The sequence below is a fragment of the Condylura cristata genome, unplaced genomic scaffold (genome assembly GCF_000260355.1).
Source record: "Condylura cristata isolate star-nosed mole 26May11 unplaced genomic scaffold, ConCri1.0 scaffold00036, whole genome shotgun sequence".
NCBI classification, from domain to species: domain Eukaryota; kingdom Metazoa; phylum Chordata; class Mammalia; order Eulipotyphla; family Talpidae; genus Condylura; species Condylura cristata.
Window position 1 is genome coordinate 6,460,590 of NW_004567137.1, and position 18,325 is coordinate 6,478,914.

General features: G+C 34.1%; 1 protein-coding gene across 2 annotated transcripts in view; it reads right to left on the reverse strand.

Annotated features, from left to right (window-relative positions):
• Window positions 1-18,325, reverse strand: part of ETNK1 (ethanolamine kinase 1) — a 40,534-nt gene that overhangs the window by 15,417 nt on the left and 6,792 nt on the right. The window contains exons 2-5 of one of the 2 annotated variants that reach the window (XM_012732877.1): window positions 15,274-15,533; window positions 9,233-9,373; window positions 6,115-6,257; window positions 226-243 (exon numbers count right to left, since the gene is read on the reverse strand). In XM_012732877.1, coding sequence (XP_012588331.1) covers window positions 226-243; window positions 6,115-6,257; window positions 9,233-9,373; window positions 15,274-15,533 — 562 coding nt within the window. The remainder of the gene's footprint in view (window positions 1-225; window positions 244-6,114; window positions 6,258-9,232; window positions 9,374-15,273; window positions 15,534-18,325) is intronic. The other variant, XM_004693213.2, reaches the window with a different exon arrangement.

An 18,325-nucleotide genomic window follows, 5' to 3' on the forward strand; every position in this document is an offset into this window, starting at 1 on the left:
AAATGCTATGTTGAGTTTATAAATAATGAAATTTAAAAAAAAAAAAAAACAAGAAAATGAAGCTAACAAGATACAGATGAGGCTGTTACCAGGCTCCGTGCATGTGAACAAGTGATGCGATAAACCTCCAGTCAGTGCGTTTAAGAAGCACGGGGTGCGCCGCCACATGGCAGCAACAATGGCATACCTAATCTGTAGCAGATGAAGAAAATTTGGCAAACTCACATTTTACAAGACACAAAGCTTAAAAGGAAAAAATTAAAAAAAAATCTGCATTAACTATTCTTTGTCAAACTATTGCAAACAAAGTGGAACTCAACCTTAAATTTAATCTTCTGCAACAAAGTATAATTAGAGGCCTACTCTTAATCAGGTGCCAGAAAAATCAAATTACTGCAATTGTTTTCCTACAAACAGAAAGTATATGGACCTTCTTTATTTCTAATTGACCTTCTGATTTCTAAAATTCACATTTGGAGGGACGACCACATTACCTGCTATTAATAATAGTTCACATAAACATCACTATCTCGTTAATTCTTTCAGACATGAGTTTCTAACTAGGGTTTCATAAGTTGAAAGATAGTGAGAATACTTCCTAAAATTTCCTAAGTAAAGTACTCTTAATTTCTCAGATCCTCAGGGGATCACTGACCTCTGAAAAGTAGAAGAAACACTGCTTTAAGAGCTAAGACTCTATATTATTAATCTTTACGTAATTAGCACACTGACATATGGCTAAATCATAAAATTAATGAATAAGACTATAACTTGAATTTTCAAAAGCTAATTTTTATTACTATATTTCTTGCATACCTTCACAACAATGAAATCCACATTTCATTGACTTAAAAAATTATTCAAATCTGAGCTGAAAATAGTCTTTGAATTAAGTATTTTATTAATAATTTTTTATTATTGTTTTACTGTAACTAAGGCTATACAATTTACATGACACTTTTGTTTGGATTCCTTTATTTTGTTGTTGTTGAGAAAGGGATAAAAAATTAAAAAGCAATATAACCAGTAGGAGAACCTATATATCTCTCCAATTCACTCTGCTGGTTTTGTAGTGTTAAGGCAGAAAGAACAGGCAGAAAATGTATCCATGACTACACTAATGTTAGCAAATGCTTTCTCTTATTTAGAAAAAAATTTTGCTCTGTTCATCCTTCTCTCAGCATCCACCTTCACCACAGTACTCATCATTCTAGGCAAACATCTAATTGGAAATCTTTCTCCTCCACTATATGGCATATGGCTTTCTAGAGAGGTAAGAGGTCCCTTTATCTCTCATCATGTAGTCCACAGAGAAATCCCTGCCATAGAACAAGTCTTCAAATGCTGGCAGAATAAATGGAGTTTCTGTGGACACACAATGATAACACATACGTTTGGCGTGGGAGGGGGCATGAAATGCTTAAGAAAAAAGTGGCATTTCTGACATTCATATCCACAAATATGAACACAGAGTAGGACTTAATGCATGAATTAAAAACAAACAAACAAAAAAACACTATTTTAAGTAACTCTTCCTAGCAATTTAGGTTTTTACAGTACAATTTAAGAGTTAGTTAAGAGTTTATTAACTAACTCAGAGATATTTTTTAGATTATCCTTCATGCTAACACCCTGGAAAATACAAGTTACCAAATACAAAAACTTGTATTTTCTTACATTTTAAAGAAAAACCAAAGACTCTTAAATAATGAAAATATCAGTAAAACCACATTTTCAATAATGTCTTTTCATGAATAACAGAGTGGGTAAAACTTAAAGCCAATTAAATTTGAATTCCCAGAAAAAACATTCTTAAAAACCACTCACATATATTTTCCTAATCAGTTCTTGAATTATGCTGACAGAAAATGTATTACTGAAATTTAATATTATATCTTAGATCTCTATATGAAACTTCATGAAGAAATGGGGGCAAGGAAAAGAAACAAAACAGTCACTAATAAACATTCTGACAGCATCAAGACATAAGACAACAAACTCAAAGCTTTAGCAATTACTTCTATTATATAAGCAGTCAAAGAATTAGTTGAAATTAAAATACTAAATTTGAAGTCAGTCAGTAAGCAGTAATACAATTTGTTCTACTTAGTATATATTCTTTATTAATTATTAAAAGATGATTGGTAAGTCTTATCTTACAGTTCTGGAACAAAAGCATATCTTTGGTTTCCTTATTATGTAATAAATTCTATCACATTATTTAACATTCTTTTCTTACCTTTTTAAGATGTCATTTCACTGAAGGCAAGGAATGGGCCACTCTTTACCAACCACCTAATTCCTGGCACTGACTAACTTTTCAAAAATCTTGACAGCTACCATCAACTTCAGAAAGGAAGTTCACTCTTCTGCCATATTCCTGAGTCCTGTCAATTGACATGGTGAGAACAGGTAGAAGCAGTATTTCTTCCTGCAATGCCTACCAGTTCATGTAGCTGTCACAGGTGAAAATGCCTGTAACCTACAGGGAATTCATAATCTTCGTGTGTGTGTGTGTGTGTGTGTGCGCGTGCGCATATATATATGCATATGTGTATATATATATATATGCGCACACACACGTAATCCATACACACATATACATCAATACATTTTTAAACTTCAAGAGTATGTTAAGCTGCATTTAAATACACACTGAACTGCTATAACTATGAACCATGATTTTTCTAGTTATAGGACACTTCTAACAATTACCCTCTGAATTAGGTAACTGGAAAAAAATGCATCCTATACACATAACACAGGTGTTGGCAAACCATGTAACCTCAGGACAAATCCAGCCTATTGTCTGCTTTTATAAATAAAGTTTTAATAGAATACACATACATTAATTTATAAATTACCTGTGGCTGTGTTTATGCTACAACAAAGTGTTGAATATTTACAATAGGGAATATATATGTGATAGAGTCTTTAATATGACCATCAAGTCCCTTAGAGAAAAAGTTTGCCAATCCCTATCATGGTATAATAGGTGCAATTATAAACTGCTAAGTTCCTAGTCCTGTACACTTTAAATGCATTGTTTAAATTCTTGTTAGGACAATCTTAAGTAGATATTACCTGTCAGTTACAAATAAAGCAAACTAAAGTTCTACATTATCAACAATATAAATCTGTTAAACATACAGATTCCTAAACTCACTGAGAAAAATTCTTGCTCACTTGGTCTTGCATGGGACCATGAACTTGCCTTCCACCCTGCCACCAGAATCCTAGACGATTATTGCGCTAATAGTCAAGATGCTAAAATAAACAATTTAATACAGAGATAAAATGGCCTGTCTAACACCACTTAACTTCCATATGTGATTAAGTGGGGATCTGAACCCAGAAACTATGCTCTGACTTCTCTGTTTGTAAACAGACTTCAGTATATATGCTTTCAAGAGTTAAAGATGTTTAATATAGTTACGATATATAAAATCTAAGTTACTGTGGTTGAAAATCACATGTGGAGACCTCAAGATGATCCAGTATATACACACTGTCATAAACTTTAAATCTGAACTTCTGAGAAATTACAAATCTGACATGTATACTGGAGATATTAAGCTTGATGGTGTCAAAGCCGTATCATAGTTTTATAGATTTATATCTCATAGATTGCTATAAAAAGGTGAAACCCTGAAATCAAATCACAAGAATAACTTAAAAAGTAGTAAAAGTCAAACATTTGTGTATATAATATGAAACTTAATCATATTTATATGCAAAAATTATTTTAATTCCCCAAGATATAACTTGGCTTTTAGATGCTATTAACAAGGTAACTAACCAGTTAAGAAGGTAAAGGACTCTGCAGTCCATATTTCTAATGTGAATTATCCTTCTCAAGATTGTTACCATTAGTAAAGTACTAATGTCAGTTTCAAACATACTATGTTTTGCTTGCTAAATTTATAGAATTTTTTTTAAGTAGGAGACACAGTATCTTTTTCATATAAAAAAAAGACAAGTCTGTCATATAGTTATATATATTTCTTGAAAACCATTAACTCCTTTAATTTAAAATAGAATGGGCGAATAATCAACAGAACAACTTTCGTGGGTTTTAGATTTTTTACAAACAGCATTCTAACCACATTTCTTCATGCTTATATATCAACTCAATCACATAAGAGGTCACTTTTAATAGATGTCACAGGGTTCAAACTAGAAGCCCTAAAGTACACAATAAAACCACTGTTTAGGGAAAACAAAAAGAGAACATCACTATAACACATAAACATAACCACAAAGACAAGAAAAGAACAAATGGTACATAATAGATTTTATGAAAGAGGGCAAACCTTAAAAAAAGAATCAAAATAATTACATAACTGAAATTTGTTCTTCTGTATAGGAAAGAAAAATATGATATGAAAGTATGACTGAAGTAACATTTGATAAACCAAACTAAAGACAACCTTGAACTCTTAAAGCCAAATTGAAGCATAATGATTTTATTTGAAAATATGAAGTTTTCATATCACTGATTAATTTTAGATAAAAAAGTAAAAATATATTTCTTTTTAATACCTAAAACAAAGTAATCTGATTTTTTTGGTCCCTTTTGAGTTTTATAAACAAGTTTGTTCTGTGAAATGAATATGCAAAAAAAACTTAGAAAATAAAAATATGGAAATTAAAATTATATTTCAAAGGAAACAACAGATTCTCTTTGATTAACTTGCAGTTAAAAATAAAGCTGAGTGTCCACTTCAAACGTAAGATGAAGCCCCTCACTTGAAATTCTATTATATAAATGTTTTATCAGGTATTGCACTGAAAATATTATTAAAAGCTAATGCATCGCTTTAGTGCATAACTAATACTCTTGTCTCAGAAATGGCATTGAGATTTGGTTACTAGTATATAATAAAGTATATATAAATATATATAGTGATAATTATACACAACAGAAAAATAAAAAATGAAAGGACACTGTCAAGTATTAATTTTTTAAAATGATTCCAAGATTTAAGACATTCAAAAAAAAGGCATACCATTATATTTTTTAAAAATAAAATCTCTTATCCACATTAAGCTATCAAATGTAAAAGGTACTCAAATGTGTTTTGAATGTTTCATTCTACCACTCTTGACAGTGTTCTTTGTTTTGTTTTCAAGTTAAGGTAGTTACAAATATCAACAACATTTGCACTAGTATAGTCACAACTTAAAATCAAAGAAGGATCATAAATGATATAATTATAGTCAATTAATTAGAATTCTTTGCTTTTAGTATCTTCACAACAGCACACTTTCATAACTCAAAACCTTCCAACTATAATTAATCACTGGTTTCCTATAAAATGCAATACTTTCATAGTTTCAAACAGACTTTTGAATTAATGCTAATCCTTCAGCCAAAATTATAGTTTCAAATTTAAATTTAGTACTGAAGGGCATCTACTATTTAGCAACCAAACCCCAAACCACTTTATCCAATAATATAATACAACCAAGTATTACTTAAATATGAAAATGTGAATACAGCAAGATATAAACAATCACAAAAAAAATCATGGAAAATATTAGTCTACCTCAAAAAACATTAACACTATTATCAGAGCTTCTTGATTACTAATCTAGTAGTAATATAAATATAAATTTCAGCAACTACAAGTAACATTTCCTCCATCTGGGCTCTCTCCTTAACATCAGAGTATCTAACATAGCATAATAAACAAATAATTCAGTTTCTAATACTGTTGTCTTCCCCAAGATTGAGAAAATTTGTTTATGAAGCAGTGAAATGTCAGTTTTGTCAATAACCCGCATTACAAGCATGTACATTTTCAAACCATGAATTACCAGAAAGATTTTACAGTTAAATTTATAGTCACTTTATTAGTTTTCATTTAAAACACAAACAGGAACAACAAACTGCTCCTACGAAACCAAACTAAAAAACATTTTAAATAGATATATAGAATATATTCCTCATTTAGCAGTTACCATCACTTTATAACCCAAAAGAAAACCTTAAAAGACATCATGCATGTTTTTAATATTCCATTTGAATTAAACTTATTGATACAAAAATCAAAGAACCATTAAGAACAGAAAATAAATCAACTTTACTTACTGGTAAAGTCAAATACCTACCTTGTTTCTCATTGTAGATGATATTCTTACACAATAGGTCATTATGGCAAAGCACAACAGGTGAGCCCAGGTTGGACAGACTCTCCTTCATCCAAGTCATCTCTTCCTGAAGAATCTGAGAGCTTGGGATATCACTTAGGAACCTTTTAGTTTTAAAAGAAGAGTTATACCTTGTGTTTGTATTAATGACATTTTTCTAATTTGACTAAGGATTAAAATCTATTCTAAATAAATTTGTTCAGCTTAATTGTACACACACTTGAACTAAAACAATAGGCCAGTTATTCTGAAAAAATGGAATAAACTATGAATTTTAACATGATTAAAAAGAAACTGAGCAACAGTTAAAATGTAGGATGGAAAAGAAAAAATACATCACTATAAATTTGGGGAGGTAATAATACTAACGTTTACTAAGCACTATTCCAAATGTTTTAGACTCATCTCCCCTTTATATATAGGGAATCCAAGACACAAAAGGTTTGACAAGTTGAGGTTTAAGTACATTTTAAACTTGCAACATTACATAAAAGAAGTGAAATACAGGACTTCCCTGGTAGCACAGAGATAAAGTCTCAATGCTATAAAGTAATCACCAGCCACTGCAGCATGAGTTCAATTCCTGGCCAGGGAGATGACCCACATGGCCCAGCAGACCACTTCTGTCTCACCTGCTGTGACCCTCAGCAGTGTATTTCAGTAGAACCTCTTGCTCTGCTCCCCACTGTCTGGTGTGAATCCTTTCACACCCCCACATCTGGCCTACACCCCCGTTCTTGTATGCATAAATAAATCTTTAAGTAAGAGAAAAAGGAAAGGAAGAGGGACCCTCCCTAGTGGTGCAGTGGGTTAAAGTGCAGCACTATGAAGCTATCCACAGCCACTAAGCACATGTTCAATCCCCGGCCAGTGAGGTGACCCACACAGTGTGGCAGACCTTTCCCAACAGGCCACCTGCTACCCTCAGCAGTGTATTTATTTCACTAGAGCCACCTGTTCTGTTCCCCACTCTGTCTCTAGTGAATCCTCTCACCCCTTGCACGTCTGGCTTGTACCCCAGTTCTTGTAGGCAAATTAATCTGAAATATCTATTTCAAGCTTGGAAAGGGAAAGGTAAATGTATAAATCAGCTAACCTCTCAGTAAAATTCACATTTCAAAGTCAAAAGGTATTTCTACTACTGACAATTCGTTATTATTTGATCACATAACCATGACAGACATATAACAGTATTATCTATTATACAATCTTCCTGGAAGTGTGAGACTGGACAGGTGGGAGGTAATATGAAGCAGAACTAGAGATCATGGATTTTCATTCTATACCCTTCTGTATTTATCATGCTATATTTGTATCACTTTGATCAAAATAAACTGAACTAAAAATAGGCTGCTAATTCAATAGCATCAGACTTGAAAATTGATAGTCACCCTCTCTTCTTAAAACATTAAGCCAACTTCTCATTTTCCTCTAGTCTCTCAAATTATACTTTTGTTTTTTAACTTTACAATATAAAAAAGATGATATACTACCTGTATTTTCCTAAGCACTGCATTCTATTCTAAAGGAGCTTCCAGTGATACTCCTTACTAGTTCTTTTCAAAATGGTGTTAACTGTTCAAGAATCTATTTAAAAAGTAGAGTTAGGGGCCTCCCTGGTGGTGCAGCAGGTTAAAGCGCAGCACTGGTTAGCTGCAGCTGCTTTAGTGAGTTCCATCCCAGCCCAGGTGCTGACCCACATGGCATGGCAGACCTCTCCTGCTCACCAGCTGCTCTCCTCAGCAGTGTACTTTGTTAATCTGCCTTTCCTGCTCCCCACTCTATCTCTAGTAAATCCTCTCACCACCCTTGCACCTCTGGTCTGTACCCCACTTCTGTATGCATAAGTAAATAAATCTTTTTTAAAAATTCCTAAAAGATAAAATATTACTACTTCCATTTTACAGATGAGCAAACAAGTCACTGCCCAAGGTTACAAAGTTCAAGTGAAATTTGATCTCAGGCAGTCAACCTTCAGAATCTTGTACCCTTAACCATAACTCTATATTCACTACTGCTACATATTTCATTATTTTTAAGTGGTTTTCCCAAAACTTTTCATTAAACAGCTACTTTAAAATAAGATTTGTCACTTCCTGTGTCTAGCAGACTAGACACAGTTCAAAAATGTCCTTATATCAGTTAAAAAGGTGTAATATGTAATAGCCCTATCAGATTTAATGCCTGACAAATTACCTTAAATATTAACATACACAGGACAAAACTAATCTTTGAAATAATCAAACTAAACAGAACAATACAGTTTTATCCCCAATAATTATTAAAAATGTTTAAAAACAAGAAAAAAATGTATAGGTCTCTGTTTGTCTATGTTGTTCTTAAAACAAGGTCTTCATGAAAACAAAACCTGAAGTATTCAAGTAAATATTCAAGTAAGTTTTAGATATAAAGAACAAAATAAAATTTTCAATTGTATACTGGTACTAATCACACTACATAAAAATGTTCATATAATTTTGTAAGAAATAATGACTTACAAAGTTTTTATACAGAAAATTATGAAATACTTTAGTCAGTGTGAACCTGGAGTCAATATTAAAGGTTAATATCCCAATGAATGAGTTTTCAATCTTAGTCGCAGTGAACTAGATAACCCAAAATCTCTCAGTCCAGCAGTAACAGACTACACCAATGTAGAGTTACAGGGTCTACAATTATACCAATGTAAAGCTTTAAAATAGCCTAAAACAAAAAAGTATTTTTAAAGGTCCCCATTGCCAGGACCTGCAAAAATGTTCCTGTTCATAGTAATCTTACATTTACTTTTTAAAAAATGTCATATCTGTTTTTTGTCCCTCACCTCTATTTCATCCCCAACCAGCACTTTTGCTGGATTGTGTTTTTCAGGTTGTATTTATTTATTTATTTATTTATTTATTTTTTGCTGGCTGGGAAAGAGGAAGCCATTTCTGTAAAGAGTGAGTCAATGCTTATTTTACTTAAGTACAAAGAGATAAACCAAACCAGATTTCATACACAGAAACCCTAGAGTTATTTTTGAAGCCTATCATCTAATGCAATGTAAAACATAATTTCAAATGTATAAAAATAATTTTACCTTTTATTAATGGCTTCATCTGTAAATCCTGTGGGAATAAGAGAAAAATATTTTCTCATCTTCAGCCATAAATTGGATTTGGGAATCCAGCCATTATGTGCATGTATAGCATGGATTTTAGCAAGCTGGCGTGCTATTAGCCTATTTAAAAACAAAATGACAAAAAATAAAATATTAAGCATTATAAAACTCATCCATGTATCCCCAAGTAAATTAAAAAGCCCAGTAGCATTTATTTTATAGCATGTTTCATTTTTTTCTTGTGTAAGATTCAAAGTTGCAAGTAAACACTCAAAGAACTAAAAGTGTTCAAAAGCATCAGTAAAAAGGCCTATTTTGATTATACAATGTTTGGGACCAGGATCCTCCCTGGTGGCGCAATTGGTTAAAGCATAGCACTAAGGAGCAATCATCAGCCACTATAACATGAGTTCAATCCCCAGCCAGGGAGGTCACCCACATGGCACAGCAGACCTCTCCTGTCTCCCGCTCTGCTCCTCTAAGCAGTATATTTCAGTAGATCTGCCTACTCTGTTCCCCACTCTGTCTCTGGTGAATCCTCTCACCACACCTGCACCTCTGGCATGTAGTACCCTACTTCTGTATGCATAAATAAATACTTAAAAAAATAAACTGGTAAATTTTCAAAATGCTATAATATAATGCTTTTCAAAATATAGTCCTAGGGACCTACAATGTGTAACAGCACCACCTACGATTGTCTGAGGTTCCCAACTGCCATCTATTGAATCACAATTTCTGGGATTGAGTGACCCCCAGCACTTTGCATTTAAAATAAGATTTCCAGGTGATCCTAAGTCCATGATAACGAGCAAGGATGCCTCATATAATGCTTTTACTCTGCAATCTAGTTACATATTAAAATCAAACACTGAAAGCTTCCAAAAAAAGAAAAAGAGACTATGATGCCACTTACAGGAGATACCTACAGTAGTCATGCAAACAGTAGAATGACAGTTGCCAAGGCATGGGGAGTAAAGTGTAAGAAGCTGTTCACTGCATAAAAAATTTGTTTTATATGATGAAAATAATTATACAGAGAATGGGTATATTATAATAAAGAGAATGTATAAATGCTACTGAACTGTATGCTAAAAAAAAATAACTGATGCTACTTTTTTTGTTGTTGTTGTATTTTACCACAATTAAAAAGAAAACTTTGGGGGCCTCCCTGGTGGCATAAGGGGTTAAGTCTCAGCATAAGTTAGAACCCTGGCTAGGGAGGGACCCACATGGTGCCACAGATCTCTCCTGTGTCGCCCCTGCTCCCCTCAGCAGTGTATTCCCATCAATCTGCCTGTTCTGCTCCCCACTCTGTCGAATGCTCTCACCCCCAACACCTCGGGACTATATGCCAGTTTGTGTATGCATAAATAAATAAAATAAATCATTTTTTTAAAATGTGATTCTTAAAAAGACTTGATTAGAGTACTTCAATTGTTTTTCTAATAGTAAATTCCATATGCAAAACTATAAAAAACTATTCACTAAGATAAATTAGCATTATTTACTACACCATTAGCTGTTTTATATATAAGATAATTTTTAAAAGTAACTTAAAAGATTTCTACTTCTCACTACCATAGATTGGTCCTTTTACCAAGTCTCAATAAGTAAGATTTTACTGCACTATCATTAAGGCAAATATTTGAAAATCTCAAGGTTTCAGAGAACTCCCTCAAATATCCACTAATACTAACTGTTCGCCCTCTTAAAAGCTTCTAAAAAATTAAGAGCATTTTAACAGGAAGTTTTTGAAATTGAAAAACAGAGAATCCTATCATCCCAACAGTTTCATTTTTACCACTCCCTTTGAGTTTTCAGATAAACAAATCACTGTAGCTACAATTCAGCTAAAAGGCTGCTTTTTCTCTTCTTCAACCTACATCAGCCATTTTGCATTAGACAATACTCAAAAATTACCATATTGAGATAATACTGATCTGTGTTGATGTACCTTAGTTGTAACTAAGAGTTTTCATTACAGAATAGACCATTACCACTTTCTTTCTTGACTATGTACTGCCTTTGACCTCCTAAAGAGAACATTATCTATCAACTTTGTTTATAACCCACAAATAACTGTTCCACAGCAATGCCCTCAACATTGAAAGTTGGTGATTTTTGTTATGCTTTTTAATAAATGTACAGTAATTTATTTAAACTGCATTTTCCACATGTATATTGTCAGTATTCCCAGAGCAAAATGTGGTTTTGAGAAACACCTGATGAAAAAATTCCTAATGAAATTTTTAAAATTTTGAAGGTCTCGGCAATGCTTGATTACTAAAAAAAAAAGTTCAAATATAAAAAGACCATGAAGGCCTCCCAAGTGGCACAGGGGTTAATGTCTCAATGCTATTAAAACACCCCAGACACTGCAAGAGTTCCAACCAGGGAGCTAACTAACCCCACAGGTGGCAGCAGACCTCCCCTATCTTATTTAGCTGCTCCCCTCAGGGGTGTATTTCAGTAGATCCTCTTGTTTTGCTCCCTATTCTGTCGCTGGTGAATCCTCTCACTGCCTCCCTAACTCTGGCATCAATGACCTATACCCCAGTTCTTGTATACATAAATAAAATAAAAATAAATAAATCTTGGCCCTCCCTGGTGGCGCAGCGGGTTAAAGCACAGCACTAAGAAGCTGAAACCACTTCCGCATGAGTTCGATTCCCGCCTGCCCCGGAGATGACCACATGGTGTGGCAGACCTCTCCTGACCCGCCCACTGCTCCCCTCAGCAGTGTACTTCGTCAGTCTGCCTGTTCTGCTCCCCACTCTGTCTCTGGTGAAGCCTCTCACCGCCCCTGAGCCTCTGGCCTGTACCCCAGTTCTGTATGCACAAATAAATCTTTAAAAATAAATAAATAAATAAATAAATCTTTAAAAAAAAAAAGGAATATGATGAATTCCCCAACTCCCCTAAATTAATTTAGTTAGGAAGTAATTTGGTACAATTGGTCTTTTCCTACAATTCCATTCTCTCTGCCTCATCCTTTAATGTCCACTTCAAATGTGAGCTAGTGAAATACTGTCTAATTTCCTACTATAATACAGTAAACTGTACTTTTTCTGAAAATCCTTCCTGTGTAACTTTATTTAGTTTACTTTCCCCCCAAGATAATTGTGTGGCACAGACTTTAATTTATTAGGAGGGACTAAATTATTTTTTCCTCTTCAACTAGACTGAATATATATTCCAATGCCTTTTATATTCAAAGTAAATATTCCTTATCATAGTCATAATCCAGGCATATAACTATGTCTAAATAAGCCAAAGCAAGGATCTGTGATCTCTTATTAATATTTACTGAAATTGTAATTAATCATTCTAGACTGAGAAGCCTACTGATGTTTGTGAAAGATAATGAAGATTTATAAATAAATTAATTAATTAAGATGTGACTTAATAATAATGGCTCAAAATGGACATCTAAACTAGTCCCAAACTGGTAGCAAGCACTTATTAATAAGTCAAAAACCTTTCTTCACCATAAATATGAAAAATTCTATTTTTAAAGGAGAAAAACTAACTAACCACATCATCCTAAATTCACACCCTTAATCCCAAGGGCTCCATACCATTATTTATTCAGTTGCATACTTGATGCCTCTATAAAGTATTGACTGCACAAATCTGAAAACAATAAAACTATGATTCCTTTTTAAAGTCATATATAATTCAGCTCTTTTACTCAAAAGTATCTTTCCTCAACTGGCTTACATTTTCTTTTAGTTATTATCAAAAAAACTACTAAGCACTTAAATTTCTATAAGGGAATTATAACGTAATCGTAAATAAATAACAAAATAAGGTAAATAGCAAGTACTCATAAGGCCTACTAATCATATCCTATTACAGAGTTCCTTACAGTTATCTTTTGCTTCCTTTCTCAGCCTCAGCTCTTCTGTTTTTCTTTTTCAAAATTGTGGGTTAACTCAATACATCACTTGTTGCAAACCAACTGTCACAGAACTGAATATACCCCATATTTCTATCAGTATACATTCTATCAGTATTTCTATATCTATTTCTATTTCTATCAGTATACATTCTAACTTTCTGTATTATAGGGCTACATCAGTACCACAGACATACAACATAATCATGCTCTAAAAAAGCAGATCTAGTTAAGTACTGGAAAAGACAAAAGATCAAGAGCAGTTTTAGGCTTATAACAAAATTTGGGGAAGGTCCAGAGGTTTCTCATAAGGAGGAGGCCAATGCTACTACCAGAGTGTACCGTTGTTATGAGAAACCCACACTGACACAGGACTATCATCCAAAGGCCACAGCTTACATGAATGGTGCACATTTTGTGGACATAACAAAATGATGTCAGATACAGACCGTTCAATATCATACAGACATTTTCACTTCCCTAAAAATCCTGATGTAGTCATCTCTTCCTCCTAACCCTTGCCAACACTATTTTTTTTTTACTGCCTCCATAATTTTACTTTTTCCTTGTTATACTCAATTTAACTTTATCATGTTTGTGACTATCAAATACCAAAGAAAGCTTTGACAAAACATCAGTGTTTGGGGGGAGGGGAGGAACTGTAAATATTGCTACCGTTCTACTTAAAGTTACTTGAAAAACATCAATTATGAGTTTTCCCTAAACCAAAAATTCTACATTAAACTTGATAATTTTGTCAGCAATTCAAATGAAATTTTATAGTACTAAGACAATTCAGAATTATAAATGTGAAATGTATGTTAAGTATTGATAGGCTTTGCAAAGACAGTTAAGACTGCTATAGAAGTAAAAATGGCATTAGCTATAAGCAATTTTTTTTTAAAGATTTATGCATACAGAAGTGGGGTACAGGCCAGAGGTGAAGGGATGGTGAGAAGATTCACCAGAGACAGAGTGGGGAGCAGATCAGACCGACTGACGAAGTACACTGCTGAGGGGAGCAGCGGGCAGGTCAGGAGAGGTCTGCCACACTATGTGGGTCACCTCCAGGGCGGGGATCGAACTCATAGTGAAGTGGCTTTAACTTCTCAGTGCTGTGCTTTAACCTGTTGTGCCACCAGGGAGGGCCCAGCTTTAAGCAAATTTTTTCTTAAACCTTATGGATACCAACTCCTAAAACTAGTCTTTCCTTCCCACTATAGCTATTAGGAAGTGGATGGGAGGCTTTTCTAATACCTTACATTTTTATAACTGATTCAAACTCTAGCTTTCTCTTTGGCCTAAAATGATGCACTTACTTATTTTTAATCCTATCATAGACCTATTTCTCCATCTCTGTGGATGATAAATTAAGGGGAAAACATATATATTCAAGGCTATCTAAGAGCAGACCGATTCAGGATCCTTCAACACATTCTAAGCAGTATATTTTTTAAAAGAACCTATATCTGATAGTTGAAAAGTAGAATCTGCATACATCTCTATAATACTGGCCCATTCCATTCTTTATTACTGCATTAAAACTTGGAAATAAGAAATGTGGAAACATTTTAATTTAGGCACTACTTTAAAAAAATCAAAGGGAAACCCCAATCCTATGGAGTAGGCTAATCCAAAACCTCCTGAACTCCATCCTTTTGCAAAGTCGAGTCAAAATGACAGAAAATTTTCCTCCTTTAGAAAACACAAACCAAAATACTAATTAAAAAGGATTTCTAGGCCCACCCTGGTGGCGCAGCGGGTTAAAACACAGCACTGAGAATCTAAAGCCGCTTCCGCATGAGTTCAATCTCCGCCTGCCCCGGAGGTGACCACATAGTGTGGTAGACCCCTCCTGATGCACCTACTGCTCCCCTCAGCAGTGTACTTCGTCGGTCTGCCTGTTCTGCTCCCCACTCTGTCTCTGGTGAAGCCTCTCGCCGGCCCTGAGCATCTGGCCTGTACCCCAGTTCTGTATGCACAAATAAATAAATAAATCTTTAAAAAAAAAGAAAACAAGGATTTCTAAGATAACCAAGTAAATGTTCAAAGAAAGGACCATTCTACAATTATTTCAGTGCATTTAAGAAAGAAAAACTATCTAGAAAAACATACATACCTGAAAATAGCAGGGTTACAGACATGTTTTGTATCCAGTGCTTCTCCCTGTATAAATTCATAGCACAGTCCATTGTTGAAAGTGCAGTAGAGCTGTGGTGCACAGCCATGAGCCTGCAACACTCGGAAACTCTTTACTTCCTCATCTCGGTCCACTAACAATTCAGTTTTATTGCCATAAATTCTCACCAGGACTACATCTTCCATTGCATCACCAACATAACAGCCAATAAGTTTATTTGTGATTCCATCTGTGAAAAGCTACCAAAAGAAAAAATGGGGGAGGAGGGTTCAATTATATACTTTATGATACAGAATAAACAGTAATCAAATACTAATTAAAATAATTACTTTTTTAAATGAAAAAACTTTTTAATATTATCCTCATGTCTATAAATTTAATTGATTTAAGCAAAAAGGAAGGGTACTAATTTAATGCATTACTCTTAAATTCATGTCTTTCTTGACTTTTTCTATGTCTAATATATGGGACTTTTTCTATGTCTAATATATGGGAAGTATCTGAAGTATTCCTCTTCCTAGTATTGTATATGACATTGTTTAAATATACAAATATAATCTACTCTAATTATGATAAATGCCCAAGTTATTTGAAAAACTCTGAATTTTAAATGTTAATTCTAAAAGTCACATAACATAACATGTATTTGACTGGGTTCTAATTCTTTAAACTAGAAAACTATAGCTAAAAAAGAAAGTAAAACCTTAGAGGAAATACATTTAAATAGAGATTTATACCATATTTCCTGAATGGGCCTTTTGGGACCTTATAAGATCTTAAAAAATTCAAGTACTTCAATCATCTTTCAGATTAGAGCACAAATTGTATACTTCAAAAGCACACAGATAATTAGCATTACTAGTTCTGTAAGTCTATTCAAAAACTAACTTTCACTTTCCACTATATTAGGACTAAAACTAAATTTTCTGTTTAGCAGCTATAATTCAGAGCCTTTGAAAGCTCAAAGATGAATAAAGAAATGAGAAAAAGGTGAAAGCAAGAGTTAAGGACCTTCTTTTCACAACTAGAAAACAGAGAAATTTTTAAATGGGTATAAATTTAGTTAGTGCCTGAGAGTGAGGGTAAATTGTTCTATTTCAGTAGGACTGTTATAACAATAAATGACATCTGAATAGCTTTTAGATCGTCAGATAAAAATATTAAAATTAATCAAATGAGATTTTTGTGTTTCTTTGTATTATATACAAGACTTGGTTGCTGTCTTTGTTTACCTAATATGATAAATCTTTTTTTAATGTCGTTTTTTTATGTTTATTTTTACATCATTTTTTTTTTCCATCTCAGTTGTAATCCTCATAGAGGTCCCACCACCAATTCACCTGTGTGCCATCACCATAGTTCTATGCACTCCCCCATTCTCATTTTTGATCCCATTTCCCACTCCACCCCCATAAAATGTCTCTGGTTTATAGTTGTTTGTTGCCACCCTCCCATCCTGGTCCTTTAATGCTCCTGCTATGAGTGCAACCATCTGGTATTTTTTTTTTTCTTTCTGGCTTATTTTGCTAAGCATGATCCCCTCCAGCTCCATCCATGTTGCTGCAAAGGGCATAAGTTTGTCTTTTTTGATTACTGAGTAATATTCCATTGTGTATCTGTACATCTTTATGATCTAGTCATCTACTTTTGGGCATTTGGGTTTGTTCCACATCTTTCCTATTGTAAATAAAGCAGCAATAAACATGGGGGTGCAGTTGTCTTTTTGAATCAATGCTTTTGTGTGTTTTGGGTAGACAGCCAGGAGTGGGATTGCTGGGTCATATGGAAGCTCCATTTTAAGAAGTCTGAGAAACCTCCAAACAGCTTTCCATAGTGGTTGCACCAGTTTGCATTCCCACCAGAAGTGTAGGAAAGTTCCTTTTTCTCCACATCCTTGCCAACATTTGTTGTTGTTAGCTGTTTTAAAATGTGCCATTCTCTGGAGCTTCCATACAACCCAGCAATCCCACTCCTAGGTATCTACCCAAAAAACACAAAAACAGTGATTCAAAAAGATACCTGAGCCCCCATGTTTACTGCTGCTTTGTTTACAATTGGAAAGACATGGAAACAGCCCAAATGCCCAAAAATGGATGACTGGGTTAAAAAGATGTGGTACATATACACAATGGAATATTACTCAACAACCGAAAAAAAGAAACACATGTCTTTTTGCAGCAACATGGATGCAACTGGAAAAGATCATGCTTAGTGAAATAAGCCAGAAAGAAAAGGAAAAATACCAGATGATTTCTCTCATAGCAGGAATATAATGGAACAGGCGAGAAAATAATGATACCAGAGACATTTTGTGGGGGTGGAGTGGGGAATGGGAACAAAAACAGCAGGGGGAAGGAAGTGCACTGGACTACCGTGATGGCACATGGGTGATTGGTGACAGGAAGCCCAAGGGGACTGCAACTGAGATGGAAAATGCACAAAATGATGTAAAAAAAAAAAACTATTTTATATATATATAGTGCCATTCTCACTTGTGTGAGGTGGTATCTCATATTTTATTCTGCATCTCTCTTATTACAATTGATGTTTAACATTTTTTCATATGCTATTGGCCATCTGTATTTCCTCTTTGGACAAGTGTCTTTTTAGCTCTTCTGCCTATTTTTTTATGGGGCTGTTTATTTTTGTTGAGGTTCACCAGTTCTTTATCTACTTTTATGATCAATCCTTTATCATTCGTATGGTGTGAGAAAATTTTTTCCCAATCAGTGGGATGTCTGTTTGTTTTGTGTAATGTGCCTTTTGCTGTACAGAAGCTCTTTAACTTGATGTAGCCCCAGGTGTTTATCCTTTCCTTCGCTACGCTTGTGTTGGGTGTTGTATCTTTAAAGATGTTACTGAGTTATGTCATGTAGTGTTTTGCCCACCTTTGTTTCAAGTTCAAGGTATTTTATGGTTTTGGGTCTTATGTCTAGGTCTTCAATCCACTTCAAGTTGGTTTTTGTGCATAGTGCAAGGTAGTGATCTAGTTTCACTTTTTTGCATGCGGTTTCCCAGTTTTCCCAGCACA